Source organism: Macaca fascicularis, chromosome 7 (genome assembly GCF_037993035.2).
Source record: "Macaca fascicularis isolate 582-1 chromosome 7, T2T-MFA8v1.1".
Classification (NCBI taxonomy): domain Eukaryota; kingdom Metazoa; phylum Chordata; class Mammalia; order Primates; family Cercopithecidae; genus Macaca; species Macaca fascicularis.
This window is the reverse complement of record NC_088381.1, coordinates 74,064,783-74,083,307: the sequence shown is the minus strand read 5'-3', so window position 1 is coordinate 74,083,307 and position 18,525 is coordinate 74,064,783. Positions and strand designations below refer to the sequence as shown.

The window sequence follows — 18,525 nt, the reverse complement described above, 5'->3', positions numbered from 1 at the left end:
GGCTCACACCTGTAGTTCCAGCTACTCTGGAGGCTGAGGTAGGTGAATCGCTTGAACCCGGGAGGCAGAGGTTGCAGTGAGCTGGGATTGTGCCACTGCACTCCAGCCTGAGTGACAGAGCGAGACTCTGACTCAAAAAGAGTGAGATGGTTAGAATGTGGCTTTGTTTTGCTTTTTTTTTTTTTTTTTTTTTTTTTTTTTGAGACGGAGTCTCGCTCTGTCGCCCAGGCTGGAGTGCAGTGGCCGGATCTCAGCTCACTGCAAGCTCCGCCTCCCGGGTTTACGCCATTCTCCTGCCTCAGCCTCCCGAGTAGCTGGGACTACAGGCGCCCACCACCTCGCCCGGCTAGTTTTTTGTATTTTTAGTAGAGACGGGGTTTCACCATATTAGCCAGGATGGTCTCGATCTCCTGACCTCGTGATCCGCCCGTCTCGGCCTCCCAAAGTGCTGGGATTACAGGCTTGAGCCACCGCGCCCGGCCCTTTTGTTTTTTTTTTGGAAAGCAATTTTACAACATCAGAACTATAAACCCCATTAATGTATTAAAAACTTATACTAAACTATCAGACTATCACAGTAATGAGCACCAACATTCAAGTTTCTGTTTAAGAGCCTTAATATCTGCCAATGTGTCAAGGACTTTATAAAAAATTTAATTAAAAACATATATGCCTCTGACCCACCAATTTCACTTTTTGCAATTTAACCTATAAACTTCACAAGTGTGTAAAATCCAAATACAAATAATGTCAAGATGGGTTCCTGACAAAATGAAGTAGGTGTGCTTCTATTATCCTTGAAATCAAGCTAAAAACCCATGACATTATCTATACAATGAGCAGAAGACAATTCTGAAAGGCAGAGAGAAGAAGGCAGCCTGGCTGGGGACTTTGGGACTGAGGAGGGCAGTGAACTCCCTGGGTTTTCTGTTTGCTGCCTACACCCCTGTTTGCTGCCTACACCCCTAGACTGGGTGCCAGAGAAGCTGACAACTCAGGTATACCAGGAGCAGACTACAGATGCCCCAAGGAAGGAGCGCTCTCAAGCCAAAGAACTAGGAAAGGGTCAGCCAAGCAAGACAGAAAACTTTGAGACAGTAATTGCCCTACTCCAACCAATCGCTGCAGAAAAAACTGCAGCCCCACCTACACCTCTGTCAGCAAAGGCCGATTTGGGATCCCAGACTTGCACCTTCCCCATGTTCACAGATGAATGGATTTAAAAACCGTGGAGTATCTATTCCATGAAATACTTCTCAGCAATAAAACAGGATGAACTATTGCATGCAGCAACATGGATAAATCTCAAAATAATTGAGGCCAGACAAGTGTACATTTTATATGGTTCTCCTGCTCCCATGGAGAGCTTATAGACTGCTCTTTGGTTTTAAGCAGCATAGTTAAGATTTAAATCATGAAGGTCAAGAGAAGCCAAGTAGTGGCCCACAAGGTCGCTTTGAGGTGGTGTGGGTGTATGAAGAAGCCTGGATGGGGATGTCACTCACCTGCCCTTGATTTGTCTATGCAACAGCCTTTTGGAGATCTGCTTATGCACTGGAGTCTCGGCCACACTCTTAGTCAGCAGTTTGTGATAACCTAAAATGTAAAAACAGCTTAAATCATAAATTTCATTTAACCTCATCAAGAAGCAGCAGTAAGGCCAAGGGAGCAGTTTGAACTTCTGTATGGCTTATTACCTAGCTGGAGAGGATCTTAATGGTCTTTGGGCTAAGTTCTGTGGTTACAGGACTCAACATGATAGAAGTTTGTCAGCACTATTAGAGATTAAAAAATGACATAAGGGCTGGGCGTGGTGGCTCACACCTGTAATCCCAGCACTTTGGGAGGCCGAGGCAGGTGGATCATGAGGTCAGGAGATCGAGACCATCCTGGCTAACACGGTGAAACCCCATCTCTACTAAAAATACAAAAATATTAGCCGGACGTGGTGGCAGGCACCTGTAGTCCCAGCTGCTGGGGAGGCTGAGGCAGGAGAATGGCGTGAACCCAGGAGGTGGAACTTGCAGTGAGCCGAGATCACGCCACTGCACTCCAGCCTGGGTGATAGAGCTGGACTCCATCTCCAAAAAAAAAGACATAAGACAATCTAAATATAGGCTGGGCACAATGGCTCATGCCTGTAACCTCAGCACTTTGGGAGACTAACAAGGGCGGATCACTTGAGGTCAGGAGTTCAAGACCAGCCTGGCCAACATGGTGAAAGCCTGTCTCTACTAAACATACAAAAATTAACTAGGCGAGGTGGCATGTGCCTATAAGCCCAGTTACTTGGGAGGTTGAGGCAGGAGAATCACTTGAATCCAGGAGGCAGAGGTTGTAGTGTGCCAAGATCATGCCACTGCACTCCAGCCTGGGCGACAGAGGAAGACTCCATCTCAAAAAAAAAAAGGACAATATAAATATAAAATTTTATCTCATAAGCAATTCTGAAAAAATGAAAACTGCTCACTTGTTAAGACTAACACCTAATTGGTGGTTCTAGTATTTATGATTAAATGAAATATGTGAAAATGCTGATATGCCACATAAATGTTAATTATTAAGATAAACCTAGGTGGCACAAAATTTCTCAGCAGAGTAGGCAGCCAAGCTACTTATGAGAGGACTGATTTTAAAGTGAGCTTAAAATGACTTGTAAAGAAGAGTGATGCCAGTAAGAATGGTGAGGTAAGGACCTCTGAACACTCTCCTCCATAAAGGAACAGAGATCACTGGGAAAAATGGTCAAAAATCAACTTTTCCAGAACTCTGAACATTAACTAAAGGTTTGCAACAATCTAGGGTGTATTTGTTCAAGAAAAATGGTTGAATCTCAGGAAGCTTTAACTTGCCTTAGTCCCCACCCCTTCCCCCTAGCTTTAAAAATCAACTGCCCATAATCACAGTGAAAACCAACAGCCCAGCAGCCTCTGGACAGGGCAGAATGGGGCTGGAGCTCCTCCAAAATTCCATTATCAGATAACTGTCATCCATTAACCTGTCAGGCAGTTCCCTGTAGAATCCTACTCAAATCGAGGCTTGTCTTGATTTGACCTGAATCAGAACAGGTCAACCACCTTTTTCCCTGACAGCATTTACTGAAAACAATCAGCAGCAACTGTTAAATGTCACAGCTGCCTGGGGTGGTGGTAACATTTGGTGCAATAACAAGCTGGCCAAAAGTTTAACTGGGAAAATTGGGGAATGAGACATCACAGGCGACTTTGCAAACCTCTGACAACATTCTTAGGCATCCAAAAGTCCACACACATGTGTAGCACTGTGCATGTGCCAAGGATAGACTTGAGAAGCCTGTAAGCTGCCACCTATGGCTAACCTTGAGGCTCTGGCAAAACAGAAAGTGAAGTGGAATTCTAAACTGCCTGGCTGAGTGTTGAAGGCATGACCCAACACACAAAGAGCCCCTCAGCAGGGGCTGTGAAACTTATGGGTTCCAGGCATTTAAGGAAATCTCTGTCCAATCATTAGCTGACCACTAAGACAACTGAGCAGAGGCTTTAGTGGCCACACATGACAAAGAATACAAAATTTAAACAAATAGTTCAGAAAAGTCACTAAGCAAAAACAACAACAAATCCTGGCAGGGGTGGGGTGGGTCTGATTGTTAGAGCTGCCTCATTATATTGTTTATCCCATGCTGGGTGCAGTGGCTCATGCCTGTAATCCCAGAACTTTGGGAGGCTGAGGCAGGCGGATTGCTTGAGTTCAGGAGTTCAAGACAAGCCTGGCCAACATGGTGAAACCTACATCTTTACAAAAAAATACAAAAATTAGCCAAGAGTGGTGGTGTATGCCTTAGTCCAGCTAGCTACTTGGAAGGCCAAGGGGGTGGGAGGATTGCTTAAGCCAGGAAGCCAGGGAGGTTGAGGCTACAGTGAGCCGAGATTATACCACTGCACTCCAGCCTGAGTGACAGAGCAAGACTCCATCTCAAAAAATAAATAAATAAATAAAATAAAATAAAATAATATAAAACAAATCCAGTTGTCAACAAAATTATGAGTCATGCAAAGAAACAAAACACAAAAGTATGGCCCATTCACAGGGAAAAAAAAAAATCAGCAATAGAATCTGTCCCTGAGAAAAGTCCAGACATTGAACTTATTAGAACAAGACTTTAAATCAGCTGTTTTAAATATGTTCAAATAACTAAAGAAAATCATATCTAAAGATCTAAAACATGAGTCCAATGACTTGCCAAACAGAATATCAACAGACGGAAATCGTTAAAAAAAAAAAAAAAAAAAAGCAAATAGAAATTCTAGAGTTAAAAAGTATAACAAAAATGAAAAGTAGATTTGAGGTGGCAGAAGAAAGAGTCAACAAATTTGAAGACAGGTTAATTGAGATAATCCAGTCTAAGGAAAATAAAGACAAAAGAATGAAGAAAAATGAACAGAGCTTCAGACACTTGTGACATCATCAAGCGCAACAACACACACATACCAGAAGTCCAGAAGGAAAGGATAGAAAGGAAGAGGTAGAAAGAATATTTGAATAAATATTCACTAAAAATGACCCAAATCTGATGAAAGACACTACACATCTAAGAAACTCAATACAAGTAGAATAAAGTGAAAGAGACCCAAACCCAGACAAATCATAATCAAACTATCAAAAGTGAAAAAGAGAAGATCTTGAAAGGAGTCAGAGAGCAGCTATTCATTGTGTATAGATCCTTGATGAGATTAGCAGCTGCTTTCTCGTCAGAAACAAAGGACAAAAGGCAGTGTGATGACATACTCAAAGTACTGAGAGAAAAAAGACTGTCAACCAGGAATCCTATACCCAATAAAAGTATTCTTCAAAAATGAAGAAGAAATCAGCACATTCTCAGATTGAAACAACATAAAACAGAATTTGTCATCAGCAGACCTACCCTATAAATAATACTAAAAGTAGTCCTATGGGCTGAAAGGAAAGGGCACTAGGGTAACTCAAATCCACATAAAGAGTTAAACAGCACTGGTAAAGGTAACTATACAAGAAAAACATTATAAAAGTGTTTTTTATTTGTAACCGTTCCCACCTGTTATTTAAAAGACAGAGTAATGATTATAAATCAGTGTTGATGGGCATCCAATGTATAGATGTAATTTGCATGACAATATAGAACTAAGAAGGGATAGTCAGAACTACACAATAGCAAAGTTTTTATAAACTATCAAAGTTAAATTGGTATCAATGAGAACTAGGCTGTTATAAGTTAATATCATAATTGTAATCTCCAGGGGGAGTGAGGTTGATGGAGAAGAAAGCTCTAGGAGTCAGTCCCTCAACCAAAATAACTAGTAAACTAGAAAAAAAGATCAGAATTCACTATTTTGGAACCTCTGAACTTGATTGAATACTTGTTAATAATCTGGGAAGTGCTTTATGATGGGAGAGGCTGCTGATCTTTAGGAAGGGAATGATGTGCATGTGCGTGAACTCAGCCCTGCTGTAGCTATTGGGATAGCAGCCCACATTCCAGGAGCAGCTGGTTGGTGCTAGGGCAGACAGTGAGGACCTGGTCCTCCAAAAATTGGGGGTTACATGCTTTGGTCAATCAGGCAGATTCCTGTAGGAGCAGTGCACACACTGCCTTGGTTTTAGCTGTCTTAGGCTACAGTGGGTTTCTCCCAATTATCAGAAGATTAAGGGACAGACACACCTTCCCCCCACTCCTTTCTTGAATCAGACATTTAAGGAAATCCTTCTTAGGTCATTGGCTGACCACAGAGATAAAAGACAGAAACTTCAGTGACCACACGTAACAAGGTATACATACTTTACACAAATAGTTCGGAGAAGGCACAAATGAATAGCTGAAGTCCTTAATAAGCAAAGAATAGGAATCCCTGAGGGGTGACAGAATCTGACCTCCACGCAGTTACCACATTATAATATCCCTAATAACTAGTCCTCAACAAAAAATTACAAAGTATACAAAGAAGCAGGAAAGTATGGCCTATTTACCAGAAAAGAGAATTTGGCAGAAACCGTCACTAAGGAAGCCAAGACATTGGAATTACTAATCAAGGATGTTAAATCAACCTCTCTAAATACATACAACGAGCTCACTTAAACCATATATTAAGAAACTAATGGAAATCAGGAAAATAATGTATGAACAAAATGAGAATATCAATAAAGCAATAGAAATGATAAAAAAGAATCCAGTAGAAGTTCTGGAGCTGAAATGAAAAAATTAACTAGATGGGTCAACCACAGATTTGAGCTGGCAGAAGAATCAGTGAACTTGAAGATAAGGTAATTGAAATTATCCAGCCTAAGCAGAAAGAAAAAACAATTAAAAAAAAAGAACAAAGTCTGAGGGACCTGTAGGACACTGTCAAGTGTACCAACACATACATCATGTGAGTCCAACGAGGAAATGAGACCAAAAGCAGCAGAAAATTTTTTGAAGAAATAATGGTTAAAAGCTTCCAAAATCTGATGAAAGACATGAACATATACATCCAAGAAGTTCCATGAACTCCAAGCAGAATAAACTCAAAGAGATTCACACTGAGACACATTGTAGTTGAAGTGTTGAAACCCAAGGACAAAGAGAGAATCTGGAAAGCAGCAATAGAGAAGCAGCTTAATAAGATTAATAGTTGATTTCTCATGAGAAATTTGGGAGACCAGAAGGCAGTGGATGTCACATTTGAAGTTCTGAAGGGGGAAAAAAAAAACTGTCAACCAAAAATTCTACGTCCTTCAGGAATAAAGTCGAAAGTAAGACATTTCCAAACAGATAAAAGCTGAGGGAGTTCATAATCAGTAGACTTACCCTATAAGAAAAACTAAAATGAAAGGTACTAGACAATAACTCAAAGCCACAAGAAGAAATAAAAAGCAATGGTAAAGGTAACTACATAGATAAATATAAAAGCCAGCATTATGGTAATTTTGGGTTTTTTTTTTAATCTTATATAATTTAAGTCTGTATTAACAGGTACACAATGTATAAAGATGCAGTCTACAACAATATAAAGAAGGAGAGACAGAAATATATAGTAGCAGAGTGTATATTATTGAAAAGAGGTTGGCTTTATTCATAAAGCCAGGTTCATTTAAGCTTAAGATGCTAATTGTGATCTCCAAGGTAACCACTGAGAAAACAACTTAAAAATATACAGAAAAAGAAAGAAGAGAATTAAACTAGTACACTACAAAAAATCAGCTAAATACAAAAAACAGGAATTGAGGAATTGAGAAACAAAAAGGCATAAAACACAGAAAATGACAGTTGTTCCTTATTAGTAATTACATTCATAGAAGTGGATTAAGCACTGCAATTGAAAAGCAGAGATAGGCGGAATGGATTAAAAAAACATGATCCAACTCTATGAGGTCTATAAGATATTTAATTTAGATACAAAGACACTAAGGTTGAAAGTAAAAGGACAATGAAAGATATCCTATGCAAAAGCTGGTGAGTGGGGAGCTGTATTATTGTCAGACAAAACAGACCGTAAGCTAAGAAAGGTTACAAAAGACAAAGTACATTACCTACTGGTAAGAAGTTTAATTGATCAAGAAGACATAATGATTATTAACATATATACCTAAGAACAGAGTCTCAAAATACAAGAAGCAGAAATTGACAGAACTGAAGGGAGAAATAAACAATTCAACAGTAATAGCTGGAGACTTTAATATGCCACTTTGAATAATGAATAAACAATAAAACAGAAGCTCAACAAGGAAACAGAAGACTTGAATAATACCATAAATCAACTAGACCAAACACACATCTACAGAATCTTTCATATTCTTCTCAAGCACACATTAAACATTCTCTAGAGTAGACCAAATGTTAAGCCATAAAATAAGTCTCAAGTTTCAAAAGACTGAAATCATACAAAGTATGTTTTACAACAATAGAATGAAACTAGAATAGAGAAGAGAATTTAGGAAATACATGTATGTGGAAATTAATGCACTCCGAAATAACCAATGGATCAAAGAAGAAATCACAAGGGAAATTCGAAAATATCTTGAGATGATGAAAACAAAAACAAATCATATCAAAATTTATAGGATATGCCTAAAGCAGTGCTTTATTAAAAAAGATCTCAAATCAATAGCTTAAACTTCACCTTAAAAAAGTAGAAAAATAGCAAACAAAAACCAAAGCCAATAGAGGGGGAAAAAAATGAAACTGAGATTAGAAAACCAACAGAGGCTAGACGTGGTAGCTCACACCTGTCTCAGCACTTTGGGAGGCTGAGGTGGGCAGATCACTTGAGGTCAGGAGTTGGAGACCAGCCTGCTCAACATGGTGAAACCCTGTCTCTACTAAAAATACAAAAATTAGCCGGGCGTGGTGGCGCATGCCTATAATCCCAGCTACTGGAGAGGCTGAGGCAGGAGAAGCGCTTGAACCTGGGAGGCAGAGGTTGCAGTAAGGCGAGATCACGCCACTGCACTCCAGCCCAGGAGACAGAGTGAGAGAGATTCTGTCTCAAAAAAAAAGACAAAGAAAACCAATAGAGAAGAATCAATAAACCAAAGTAAATTCTTTGAAAAGATTAACAAAATTGACTGGGTGTGGTGGCTCATGCCTATAATCCCAGCAACTGTGGGAGGCCGAGGAGGGCAGATCATTTGAGCTTGGAGTTTGAGACTAGCCTGGGCAACATGATGAGACTCCATCTCTACAAAAAAATACAAAAAATTAGCTGGGTGTGGTGGTGTACACCTGTAGTCCCAGCTACTTAGGAGGCTGAGGTGGGAGAATCACTTGAGCCTGGGAGGTGGAGGCTGCAGTGAGCCGAGATTGTGCCACTGCACTCCAACCTGGGTGATAGAGGAAGACCCTGTCTCAAAAAAAATAAATAAATAAAAATAGATTAACAAAATTGACAAACCTTTAGCTAGACTAAAAGAAAAAAGAGGGAAGAAGACTCAAATTACTAAATCAGGAAAGAAAGACAATACATTACTACCAATCTTACAGAATAACCTTTTCCTTTTTCCTAGCTATTCTGAAATGTGGTACCTTTGTTCTTCTTGAAGTTGTCAAGTTTATCCTCTAGACCTTCCACAGCTGACACAGAATGGCTTCTAGGCAATCCCCGCTTTAGTGATCTCTTTGAAGGGGAACGCAATTCCTGGTTGAAAAGATTTCTTCGTACTTTGGTCACTTCTGAAAGCATAAAAAAAAAAAAGAAAAAGAAAAAGCCAAAGATTATCATCAATTAATGCCATATCTGAGAAAAGAAAGATAACCAAAACAGAGAAGCTTCTTAAGGAAACTACTCTACAGATTGCTATTGTCACATATGCTAATAAGGTTTCCTTAAATAGTATATTCCCATAATGCATTAAAAATATCTACTTTTGCAAATTTAAAAAAATTTTATACGTTATTTTGCATGAGGTAGGGGGTACAATGTCATTCTTTTGCATGTGGATATCCAGTTGTCTCAGCATCATTTGTGCAAAAGACTATTCATTCTCCATCAAATTGTCTTGGTACCCTAAATATCAGTTGACCATAATAAATGCTAGTGCTAATTTCTTTTTTAAAGGCTAGATAGAATTCAGCAGTGAAACCTTCTACTCCTGGGCATTTCTTTGTGAGTAGTTTTTTGATAACTAATTCAAACTTTTTACGTGTTATAGATCTACTCTGATTTTCTATTTCTTCTTGAGTCTGTTTTTAGTAGTTTGTATCTTTCTAGGAGTTTGTCCATTTCATCTAGGTTATCCAAAGTGTTGGTATACAGTGGTTTGTAGTATTCCATTACGAATTCAATTTAAATCTAACTTCAGGAACATGAGGAAGGCCCACACCACTTAGTAAGTTAGAAACTTTACTCATTGTAAAATGGACATAATTCTTAAGTAAGAGGATGGCTAACAGAGGTCATGATCCTTTTAATATATCCCATGTTATGATTATTCTTCTCATTTTGGACCTTTTTGCTGCTGTGTATTCAGCTCAGCATTGAGCAGAGAACTGTTCTTTTCAGTTCTACAGATTTCTTTCTTCCTCTTTGGACTACTTTACTAAGCTGCTGGGACATTTTAAATTTTATTCTTGACTCCAAAGCATGAAAGTTCTGATCATCTAGACTCAAAGTTAGAAAAAATAGCTGAAAAGTCATGAAGTACTTGGCAAATCTAGCCAGACGATACCTTAATCTTAAGATAGCCTGGTGGAAGTGGTTCAAAAATTCACCAAGGGTGAATTCTTCCAAGATTAATCATTTAAACCCAAACCAAATAATCTAGCATCCACAAACTGGGAGCAACCCTTGTGTTTACCCATCAATGACATAAAGGTTCATATTAAGGTTATTAAGGACATCAATAACACACACCAAAGTTTTAAAAATTGTTTCCCTATCTCCATTATAAGAGTTCCTGTTACCTAACTTAGGCTGTTGGTGAAATTGATTTATGACCTGAAAGCCAAATTTGGTTTGTTATTCTCTATTTTCCCAATGTTTTGAAAAGTTTAATATCTATAGAAATTTTCAAATAATAAAATTAAACATATGCCCATCAATAAACTTCACCAACTGACAATATTTGTTTTCTCCTTCCTTCTCTCTATATGTACATTATTCCCCTAAACATTGGAGAGTAAGTTGCAAACATCGCAACTGTTCACTTCCTAAAGGTCAGCATGTATCTCCTAAAAACAAGGATGTTCTCTTCCATAACCCCAATGACATTATTACACTCAAAATATCTTTAACATTGATACAATATTATCTAGCATACATCGCTTCTTCAGATTTCTCTAGTTGTCTCAATAATATCCTTTCTAGTATTTTTTCCCCTAAATTTAAGAGCCAAGCAGGGATCATGGAATGCATTTAGCTGTCATGCTTAAACTCCATTCATCTAAAACAGTTTCACTGCCTCTTTTCTTTTTCCTTTCTTCCGGCTTTCATGATAATTTTTTTTTTTTTTTTTTTTTTTTTTAAAGATTTCAGACCAGTTATTTTGCAAAATACAGTATTTTAAGACTATTCCTAGGGGACCATGTCCATGGTATTTGGACATACTTTATTAGCCAACAATCATACAAAGCCTTAATTTACACTTGTAAGCAGCTGCTTAAATACATACAATAAAAATAAAGTTGTCATTCTAGTGAATAAATATATACACTGAGAAAACAGTATACCTTGCACTGTATCTTTCACTGGCTGGGAAGGCTGCTGGGGAGCAGGGTGAGAGTTCTCCTGAAACATGAGAAAATCCAGAAAGAAAATTTAAATAGGCATTCATTGAAATAAAAGAATAAAGATTTCACATGAACCCTTTGACTCTTGCAATTCATTTATAGGAATCCATAGTAGAAATAATAAAATGTACCACAGAAATGTTCCAAAAACACTGCTGCACTATATAGTAATAATATAAAATAAAAAACACTATACATGCCCACAAAAAATGAAACAGTTAAATAAATTACACACCCATCCAATGCGGACATTACAGGAATAAGGAAGGAAGACCTCTCTATATATGGTTGAGCATCCCTAATCTGAAAATCCAATATGCTCCAAAATCCAAAACTTCCTGAGTGCCAACACGACACTCAAAGGAAACACTCATTGGAGCATTTTGGACTTCTGGATGTGGGATGCTAACCAGTAAGTACATGTAATGCAATTGTTCCAAAATCCAAAAATATCTGAGATTGGAAACATTTCTGCTCCTAAGCATTTTGGGTAAGAGATACTCAACCTGTACTAACATAGAGATCTGTGATAGGGAAGAAAACGGAAAATATTAAGTATTCTAAGTTATATCATTTATATGTATGTCTATAATGGATCTGCAGAAATCTTTGGTGTTATTGGTACATATAGAAAAGGGCCTGGAAATATACACAACAAACTATCATCAGTGATTACTTCTGATGAATGGATGGAGAAGGAACACCCTAACTTTTAACTTTATATGTTTTAATGATAATCTTGTATACCTTTTTACCTAAGAAAGGAAAAGCCATATACATTAATTAGAGGGTGGCTATACTCTCAGAAACATTTCTTTATCAGACTGCTATTTACCTGCTATTACAGTAGAAGATTCAAGAGTCTAAACCTCAGATGCATCGAAACAAGGAAATTGTTTTTTTTTTTTAAAGATTTTTTGTTTTTTCAATTCATCGTAATAATTGAAGAAGCCACCACATATGGGCAGAAACTTAAAAAATGGTCTCAGTGATATAACCGAGGTCTTGCTGATAAGAAATGAGATGTGATCATTCTTATTTATATTGATTAATAACTCTTTTAAAGAGATAAACTGTAATTGTAAAAACATGTCATACATCCGGCCGGGCACAGTGGCTCATGCCTGTAATCCCAGCACTTTGGGAGGTCGAGGTGGGTGGATCACGAGGTCAGGAGATCGAGACCATCCTGGCTAACACGGTGAAACTTCATCTCTACTAAAAAATACAAAAAATTAGCCGGGCATGGTGGCGCACGCCTGTAGTCCCAGCTACTCGGGAGGCTGAGGCAGGAGAATGGCATAAACCTGGGAGGTGGAGCTTGCAGTGAGCTGAGATTGTGCCACTGCACTCCAGCCTGGGCGACAGAGAGAGATGGGAGGCCGAGACGGGCGGATCACGAGGTCAGGAGATCGAGAGACGATCCCGGCTAACACGGTGAAACCCCGTCTCTACTGAAAAATACAAAAAAAAAACTAGCCGGGCGAGGTGGCGGGCGCCTGTAGTCCCAGCTACTCGGGAGGCTGAGGCAGGAGAATGGCGTAAACCCGGGAGGCGGAGCTTGCAGTGAGCTGAGATCCGGCCACTGCACTCCAGCCTGGGTGACAGAGCAAGACTCCGTCTCAAAAACAAAAAACAAAAAACAAAAAAAAAACAGTCATACATCCAATTTCCTATCCAGGGGTTAGTAAACTACAGTGTATAGACCAAATCTGAACCACCTCTTATTTTTGAAAATAAAGTTTTTACTGAAACACAGTCATGCTCGTTTCTTTCCATAATGCCTGTGGCTGCTTTCCCACTAGAGCAGGAGAACTGAATAGATGTTGCAGAGACGTATGGCCTGCAAAGGCTAAAACATCTACTATCTGGCCCTTTACAGAGAAAGTTTGTCAACCTTTGTTAATCCATGTAATTGAATGAAAAACTAGGAGAGTATGTCCTGGAGGTATTAGGGCAGGATCAAACTTCTTTTTTTTAAATCATTGTGCTCTTCTGGAGTTAAGATGCATAAAAGAAATTAATATACATTAATGTAATTAATACTACATATCTACACTTGAGTTGTAAGTTCACTGCTTCCCGAGTTAAGTATATTGATCGTTCGGAGAACTGAGATTTATTCTTTTAAAAATGTAATATCTGGTCCTTTCAGTTCAACAACTGTCACTTATCTATGGTACCAACTTTGACATAAAAAAACGTTACTAACTACAATCAAATCCTGACCTCAAAATTTTTTTTTTTTGACAGAGTCTCTCTCTGTAACCCAGGCTGGAGTGCAGTGGCTTGATCATAGCTCACTGCAGCTTCAAACTCCCAGGCTCAAGCGATCCTCCAACCTCAGCCTCCCGAGTGGCTGGGACTACAGGAGTGCGCCACCATACCTAATTTTTAAATTTTTTGTGGAGGCAAGGTCTCACTATGTTGCCTAGGCTGGTCTCCAACTCCTGGGCTCAAGTGATTCCTCCTGCGTTGGCCTCCCAAAGTTCTGGGATTATAGGCACGAACCACTGTGCCCAGTCGTAATTCTGATCTTAGAGAAGAAAACTATCTTGTGTAATCTAAAACAAAAGTTTCAAAGTGTGCTAGAAAGATCTGCAAATCATTATGAAATCTAGTGAGAATAAAGGCCTGGCAACTTTTGGCCATTCAGTTTTGAATTTTCCAATCTTCAATGAGGATTGTGAGATATGTAAGATTTGCATTTTATTCACAGTTAAAGTATAAGAAAATGAACACCATTAACCCGTTAAAAGAAATCCCACCTCCAATTCCAAAGGATAGCTACAAATATCTAGAAACACAACAAACCACTATTATAATAATTAATGCTTCTAAAGATAGTTCTCATTAAATTTTAACTCTTCTCAGATAGTTCGTGCAGTTGAAAAGTTTCATTGTATTTTTAGTCCCTTTTTTCCTTAGCAAGACATTAATTCTACTCAGTAAACAAATTCCAGCTAGGTTTATTTTTTTTTCAACCAATAAAAACCTCAAGTCCTTATATCAACTGCCACGAAAAAAAACAACAATAGTACCCTGTTATCTGTGATTTCACTTTCCACGGTTTCAGTTTCCCATAGTCAACCATGGCCCCAAAATGGGTGAATATAGTACAATTAAGATATTTTGAGAAGGAGACCACATTCACATAACTTTTATTATATTATATTGCTATAATTATTCTATTTTATTATTGTTGTTGTTAATCTCTTACTGTGCCTAATTTGTAAATTGAACTTATGCATGCATAGGAAAAAACAGTACTATATATAGGGTTCAGTACTACCTGTGGTTTCAGGCTTCCACTGGGGGTCTTGGAACATATCTTCTGCAGATAAGGGGGGACTACTCTACCTCCCGGCTCCATGACCGTCATCATCTTTTTTTTCAAAAAACGTATTATTCATTCATTCATTCATTCATTCACTTAAAAGACATGAAGTCTTGCTCTGTCACCCAGGCTGCAGTGCAGTGGCACGATCATAGCTCATTGCAGCCTTGACCTCCTGGGCTCAAGTGATCTCCCCGCCTTAGACTCCTGAATAGCTGGGCCTATAGGCATGTGCCACCATGCCTGGCTAATTTTTTTTTTAATTTTATTTTTTGTAGAGACAAGTTCTCGCTATGTTGTCCAGGCTGGTCTCAAATTCTTGGTGTCAAAGTATCCTCCCTCCTCTGACTCCCAAAGTGCTGGGATTATAGGTGTGAGCCTCTGTGCCTGGCCTAAATTTGTTATTGAAGTAAAACACAACATATGGAAAAGCACCTTCTGGTATGCAACTGAAGTCCTATTACGATTATATATTCTCTTCCAGCGACCGCTTTGCTTATTTTAGTTATTGTTTTATGAGTTTTCTTATCTACATTAAAGATTTTGAATTAATTCATTCCTAACTTTTACTCACCGTTTTTCCTCACATTACCTCTAAATATCACACTCTTCAGTAAAACTGTTAATCTCTTAACAAGTTTATATTTTCCTATTCCTTGGATTATAGTTTTATACACATTCATAAAAATATTTAATATTATTTCTGTATCCTCCAAAGTTCATTTTCCTAAAAGTAGGGACACTGCCTTTTTATTCTTATTTACTGTGTCATCTCAAACTGGAAGGATTACTTACCTTTTTCGTAGTTCTCTTTGACACTTTAGGAATTTCAATTTGTCGAAGATTCTGTGAAACCTCAGCAATGCTTTTATGTCTTATTAATGCATTTTTCCTTTTAAAAATAGAAATAGTCAATACATCTAGATAGAGGTTATATATAGTTAAATTCAAATGGAACTAGAGTCTAAGTGAAATAAAATATGGTTTAAATAAAAGCCAGTTATCTTAAGGTTGTTCTGGATTTATAATAAAACAAGTCACCCCAGAATTTTCAAAAGTAACAAATTCAACTAGTTATGAACAATGAAAAGCATCAAGGAAAATTTTAAAAGCTAAAACTCTAAGCTTATTTCATAAAAGGCCTAGTTCCTGGAGACCTCCTGTGGACAGTAAAGAAGGCTTTGTGAAATACGAAATAAACACTATACAGTCACGCAATGTTTCCTTCAATGACGAACTGCATATATGACAAAGGTCCCATAGGTTATAATGGAGCCTATTCAGAAACCTAATATATGACACTTGATATTGGCATTACAGATCAAGTAGGGGAAATGACTGCTCTTCAGTAACAATGCTGGAACATTAGCTTTTCCATTCGAAAAAACATATACTATCTAGGTTTTGGTAGGCACACTCTGATGTTAGTACAACAAAAATTGCCTAACAACGCATTTATCAGGATGTATCCCTGTTGTTAAGCAAAACATAACTATTGGCCGGGCGCGGTGGCTCAAGCCTGTAATCCCAGCACTTTGGGAGGCCGAGGCGGGTGGATCACGAGGTCAGGAGATCGAGACTATCCTGGCTAACATGGTGAAACCCCGTCTCTACTAAAAATACAAAAAACTAGCCGGGCGTGGTGGCGGGCGCCTGTAGTCTCAGCTACTTGGGAGGCTGAGGCGGGAGAAAGGCGTGAACCCGGGAGGCGGAGCTTGCAGTGAGCCGAGATCACACCACTGCACTCCAGCCTGGGCGACAGAGCGAGACTCTGTCTCAAAAAAACAAACAAACAAATAAACAAACAAACAAAAAACAAGCAAAACATGACTATATATTTCCTAGATAATATAAAGATTGTCAGATGCTCCTATTAGGAGCTCTAATAGTTGGCTTCTATATAGTTGGTCAGACATAAGGGCAGCTATTAGTTCAACAAATTATATGGACAAATATGACTGGACTGTGGTTTAAACACATCTTTTATCAGAACTATAACAGTGCAAATAATTCCTTTGATTCTTTGAGCTCTTACCTTCTTTTCTTGGCTGATCTGGTACGAAGTTCCTCCAGTTCATCAGATTCAGGGCTGCCTGACACTGATCTATGAGCACTTGACAAAAAAGGCACAGAAAGAAGTGGTGATTTGTTCTCTTGTGTCATGGAGTCATCACTGAAAAAATCTGTAGGAAGGACACCAGCCAGCTTCTGAGGAATCACAAACCCTAGGCTGTTGTAAAGATTTCCAAGTGTCTTTGGGATAGAGTCAATATACCTGTGGAATAGATTGATTGAATATGGAACAGAGTTACCATCTTACCCTCTCTATTCCCTCCCTCACCCAGCCTAAGAAGTAGTCCTTACAACTCCAAAATTCAGAGACAACACCATATGTAGGTATTGACAAAACAATTTTAAAGTTAAGTTAGTAATCATCAAACTTACAATCTCAAAATTTCCTCCAGAAACTCAGCTAGGTACGCTGAATCCTCAGTTAAACATACCATGCGCAGCAAATCTGTCACCTGAAGGAGATTTTAGAACATTACTAGATAGATGCCCTCTGCAGGGAAGCTCAAAGCATCTAGGGCTTATTTTAATGGCACGAAGCTATATACTTGCCTCCTCCACTACTTGTTCCATATCATCTGTACTTTCATTTATTGAAGGGCATTGCAGAGACATCTCCAAACGAAGAAATACCTGAAGCTGGCACCTTGAGAGAAAAAAAAAACTTGGTCATATCTACTTTGGATGTCACTAAACGAAAAGCTCCTTCCTTAAGCATAGATCTATTTATATAAGAAACAACAATCAAAAAGGAGAAAAGCCAGTGCCTTTTCTAAAAACTGATAAAGTTATTAGATAAATAGGTGATTCAAGCTGCATATTATAACATCAAAAAGAATTGGCTACAAAAGCATCTTCATGCAATTGGTAATCTTTTTTTTTTCTTTTTTTCTGCAACAGGGTCTTGCTCTGTTGCCCAGGCTAGAGTGCAGTACTGGGATCATAGCTCACAGTAGTCTTGAATTCCTGGGCTCAAACAATCCTCCAGCTTTAGCCTCCCAAGTAGCTAGGGCTACAGGTATACACCACCATGCTCACCTAATTAAAAAAATTTTTTTGGTAGAGACATGGTCTCACTATATTGCCCAGGATGGCCTCAAATTCCTGGCTTCAAGCAATCCTCCTGCTTTGGCTTCCCAAGGTGCTAGGATTACAGGTATGAGCCACCGTGTCACAAACAATCTATTTTAAACTGATACAAGCTAATCTCACAGCTTTGTTTTGGAGAGATGATTTTTAAAAAACGGTAGTTACTTACTCTCTAACTTTGTCTTCCTTATCCAGTTTTTTTCCTAGATTCTGTCGAAGACTTTTGCTAGTTTTTAAGAGATGACTTTTTACTTGATTCAGGCAGTTCGTCTAAAAATACAAAATTATTACATAGGAGAATAGTGTTACTTGTCATTATTTCTAATTTCTTTCACAGTTGACTAAAGCCCTAAGAAGGGAAATACATTCCCTTATAAACTTCTCTATTCTTTCATTTGAATGAAAAAGTGACATGAATCTTCTTCTATCTTTAAAAAGAACATGGTAAAAAAGTTCTTTTGAGAGCTAGTGGGCATGGATAAAACAGGCCTGCCCTAAATAAAGTGTCTTAAAAGAAATGTTCCACAAAGCAGTGATTAAGAAACCTAAGTATTATAAACAAATCCTCCTGTTTGCTTTAGAGGAGCTCTGTGATGGCCACTGAACATGAATAAAACAACATGGTCTAAAAACAGTGGTTTGTAACACTCCCAGTGCCAAAGAATTATCCAGGGGGCTTTTTAAAAGTACCAACCCCAGAGATCTGTTTCAGTTCGTCTGGAGAGAGCAAGGCATCTATATCTATCTATATCTATATATTTTATGTATTTATTTATTTTATTATTATTATTTTTTTGATGGAGTCTCACCCTGT

The 18,525-nt window shown here is 38.4% G+C and overlaps 1 protein-coding gene across 2 annotated transcripts in view; it reads right to left on the bottom strand.

Annotated features, from left to right (window-relative positions):
• Positions 1-18,525, bottom strand: part of TICRR (TOPBP1 interacting checkpoint and replication regulator) — a 54,347-nt gene that overhangs the window by 10,346 nt on the left and 25,476 nt on the right. For both annotated transcript variants that reach the window (XM_005560473.4, XM_005560474.4), the window contains exons 9-16: positions 17,881-17,981; positions 17,175-17,268; positions 16,998-17,077; positions 16,588-16,827; positions 15,348-15,444; positions 11,156-11,213; positions 9,014-9,160; positions 1,506-1,596 (exon numbers count right to left, since the gene is read on the bottom strand). In XM_005560473.4, the coding sequence (XP_005560530.3) occupies positions 1,506-1,596; positions 9,014-9,160; positions 11,156-11,213; positions 15,348-15,444; positions 16,588-16,827; positions 16,998-17,077; positions 17,175-17,268; positions 17,881-17,981 (908 nt within the window). The remainder of the gene's footprint in view (positions 1-1,505; positions 1,597-9,013; positions 9,161-11,155; positions 11,214-15,347; positions 15,445-16,587; positions 16,828-16,997; positions 17,078-17,174; positions 17,269-17,880; positions 17,982-18,525) is intronic.